The sequence below is a fragment of the Phytophthora infestans genome, genomic scaffold (assembly GCF_000142945.1).
Source record: "Phytophthora infestans T30-4 supercont1.1866 genomic scaffold, whole genome shotgun sequence".
In the NCBI taxonomy this organism is placed as follows: domain Eukaryota; phylum Oomycota; class Peronosporomycetes; order Peronosporales; family Peronosporaceae; genus Phytophthora; species Phytophthora infestans.
Window position 1 is genome coordinate 1 of NW_003306797.1, and position 3,583 is coordinate 3,583.

Below are 3,583 nucleotides of genomic sequence, written 5' to 3' on the forward strand. Positions count from 1 at the left end.
CATCTCTCTGCGGGGACTTGTCCAGGCCCAAACCCGTATTCACGTGTGTCACACTTTGTACGTCTACCCTTTCCGACTCAGCTGCCGTTCTCGGCGATATTTTGGGGACCTAACCCCGGAGAAGCCACTTTCACTTCACTCCTATTATTTCATTTTCCGTTTTTCGCTACAAGGTACCCGGTCCAGCAAACAAAGTAATCAACCGTCAACTTCGATACTCAAACTACTCCATCCTCAACAATGTCAACGTCATCTCCCGTCTTCACCGTCGCAGTCGCCGCCGTGGCTTCCGTCGCCTCGGGCGCTTTCATGCGCTTCCGAGGGCCGCCCCCCCATGCCCACCGGGTCGTGACCTGCCAGCAAGGGAACGGTCTACCTGAAGGAGCCGTACACGGTCAAGAAGGGCCGGACATTCGACGGTGGCATGAAGACGTACGCGCGCTCGAACGTCAAGTGCGGCGGCCAGAAGAAGAGCGGGTGGCAGTCGGCCGTGTTCATGGTGGAGCCCGGTGCCACGCTCAAGAACGTGATCATCGGCAAGGACCAAATGGAGGGCGTGCACTGCGAGCAGAACGGCTGCACGATCCAGAACGTGTGGTGGGAGGACGTGTGCGAGGACGCGCTGAGCATCAAGGGCGGCTCGGCCAGCAGCGTGACCAAGGTGATCGGCGGTGGCGCGCGCTCGGCCGACGACAAGGTCATCCAGCACAACGGTCTGGGCACGGTCTCCATCGAGGGCTTCTACGCGCAGGACTTCGGCAAGCTCTACCGCTCGTGCGGCACGTGCGGCGACAAGTCTCGCAAGGTGAGCCTCACGAACGTGCTGGCCGTGAACGGCAAGGTGAGCCTCGTGACGGTGAACAAGAACTGGGGCGACCAGGCCACGCTCCAGAACATCAAGATCAAGGCAAGAAGGTGGACGTGTGCCAGTGGTCGCAGGGCTCCACTTTGGGCGAGCCCAAGAAGCTGGGCGCCGGTCCGTCGGGGTCGCTCTGCCAGTACTCCACCAGCACCATCTCCTACGCATAAGCTAGAAGGTTTGCAATACCCAATGCTCCAGGACTCGTGTTTGGATTGGTAGTCCGCCAGCATTGCTCGCCATTTGTATGTAGTGGAATCGGCGTTAATCGTTTTGTCCATGAGTAAATCAATAGAAATTTAGATGTGCTTCACTTTCTTTTTATTGTTTGTATTTTTATCTACTTCTACGATGCTGATGACTAATAGACAATACCGAGTTCTAATACTGTCATGTCTATTCATATTATGTCACCGCTCTCAGTGAGGGGGTCACGGGGATCAATTTTCGATCAACGGTAAGACCGGTACCCGCGCAATGCTCCCTTGCTATTGCTTCAACTCACAACAACTAAGACGCTCAGTATCAATTTGAAGCCACGCTGTACGGTGTCAACTTTGCTTCACAAATATAGATGTTATGTAAATACATGCCGACCTCCGGTATAAACGAAGCGGATTGTATCATAACGCGGGAGAACGCGGTACTATTGTCTGGGCAGCTTCTGTCAGAAGGAAACCGAAAGCACGGAGCGGGTGTTTGCAAAATATCACTGACCACCCAACACGATGAATCTGCCTTAGAAGCGGTGCTTTTGCGGGTTGCCTACAGCGCCCAACAGTGATGTGCATATATATACGTACACTCTCGTTCAATTAATTGTGCAACCACACACTGTGCTGTCCTGTGCGCACTCTTTCGCGTCTTAATTGGTTGTTTTCGTTCGCGCTCACAAATCGACCAAGATTTACCGTAAACAATTCGTGAGACCCGAAACTGTTACTGTAGGGTCACGAAAGAGGCCTTCTCGGATCGAGCGTCGTCGAAGTTTTTGCCATCTTAAGTTGTTTTAATCACTCGATCACCAGCGAGTAATTAGTCTACACAGGTCTTTTAGTCGACTGTGGGGTGCTAGAGCGTCGAAGTTTCGGCGCAACCGGCGGATATCAAGTCTCCGTTGTGTTCGGTACCGACAAGTTGACGGCGACAACGAGGTGAAAATTGGCCCCTCTCACGAGCCACGTTGTGACGCAGTCCGAGTCCGAGTGCGTAGTCGCCTTACAATCGCATTTCAACCCTTCATCCGTCCACACATTCTGTGCATGGGTACCAGATTGGATGTGTCGCAACGCGGAAACGTAGGCTGACTTTGACCGACGATGCCGCAGCGATCAAGCGATGGTTTCGCTGTCCGTTCTCTTAGTACTTTTGCTGTATTAATACTTTAAATTGAAAAGTCGCCATTCGACGCTTATCCTCGAGGCACCGATCATCAGATGGGCCCTCTAAGACGGCGTGAGGTTACGATTTGTTTCGTGATTAACCTTAGTCAATTAAAACTACAGTACCTCACCGCCCTAGTTAATCGACCTTGTTATTGGTGTTTGTCTTGTTCAGGAACCGCCAGAATTATCGGGAGGGGGCACTGTTTTCTGCTAGCCGCAGCCATGCTCAAATAAAATGGCGTACAAAAGGTTATTAAGGGCCTAGGCCACCTCCTCTTATGGACGAGCGGCACAGCTGGATACGAGGCAGGAAAATTAGTCGTATGTGGCGTTCGAACACACTGTGGTACACAGTGGTCATCTTCGTGTCCGACTGTAGACGTCAAGTGATCCAACGAACTCTCTACTGCTGTTGTCACCTCTACATCTGGCGTCCAGGAGCCGGCGTTCACGGCAACGGATCTCGACGACATGATTTGTCCCCATTGCATTAACGTTTACCACTTTCTTGGTGACTGACAGCCCAACCGACTCCTGGTTGCACCTTGACGACACTTTACCAACAACGGCTATCGTCGCGATATTTGAGAACAACCCCGAGAAGACTTCCTCACCCCACCTCATTATTCAATTTTCGCTCTTCGCTACAAGCTACCGACCAGCAACCAAGTAACCAACCGTCAAACTTCGATACTCAACTACTCCATCCTCAACATGGTCAACGTCATCTCCGTCTTCACCGTCGCAGTCGCCGCCGTGGCTTCCGTCGCCTCGGGCGCTTCCATGCGCTCCGAGGCCGCCCCCATGCCCACCGGGTCGTGGCCTGCCAGCAAGGGAACGGTCTACCTGAAGGATCCGTACACGGTTAAGAAGGGCCAGACATTCGACGGTGGCATGAAGACGTACGCGCGCTCGAACGTCAAGTGCGGCGGCCAGAAGGAGAGCGGGTGGCAGACGGCCGTCTTCATGGTGGAGCCCGGTGCCACGCTCAAGAACGTGATCATCGGCAAGGACCAAATGGAGGGCGTGCACTGCGAGCAGAACGGCTGCACGATCCAGAACGTGTGGTGGGAGGACGTGTGCGAGGACGCGCTGAGCATCAAGGGCGGCTCGGCCAGCAGCGTGACCAAGGTGATCGGCGGTGGCGCGCGCCCGGCCGACGACAAGGTCATCCAGCACAACGGCCTGGGCACGGTCTCCATCGAGGGCTTCTACGCGCAGGACTTCTCCCTGACCTTTCAAATATTCAGCGACTTTATCGGCCGCATAACCTTTCCCTATTCCTCCAAGGTCGAGTACCATACCCTTCCGGGCCAGTTTAATCGTTTTGGCCGTTCGT

General features: G+C 54.0%; 2 protein-coding genes across 2 annotated transcripts; one reads left to right on the top strand and one right to left on the bottom strand.

The window, feature by feature from the left end:
• Positions 1–382: 382 nt before the first annotated feature.
• PITG_22227 (pectate lyase, putative) lies at positions 383–1,081 on the top strand (the record flags this gene model as incomplete). The annotated part of the gene is made up of 1 exon (XM_002909878.1): positions 383–1,081. A coding segment is annotated over one exon (699 nt), but the record flags the coding sequence as incomplete, so codon positions are not given.
• A 2,005-nt stretch (positions 1,082–3,086) lies between these two features.
• Positions 3,087–3,416, bottom strand: PITG_22228 (polysaccharide lyase, putative; the record flags this gene model as incomplete). Its single annotated transcript, XM_002909879.1, has 1 exon — positions 3,087–3,416. The coding sequence occupies one exon, from the start codon at positions 3,414–3,416 to the stop codon at positions 3,087–3,089; it is 330 nt and encodes a 109-aa protein (XP_002909925.1).
• Positions 3,417–3,583: the final 167 nt, after the last annotated feature.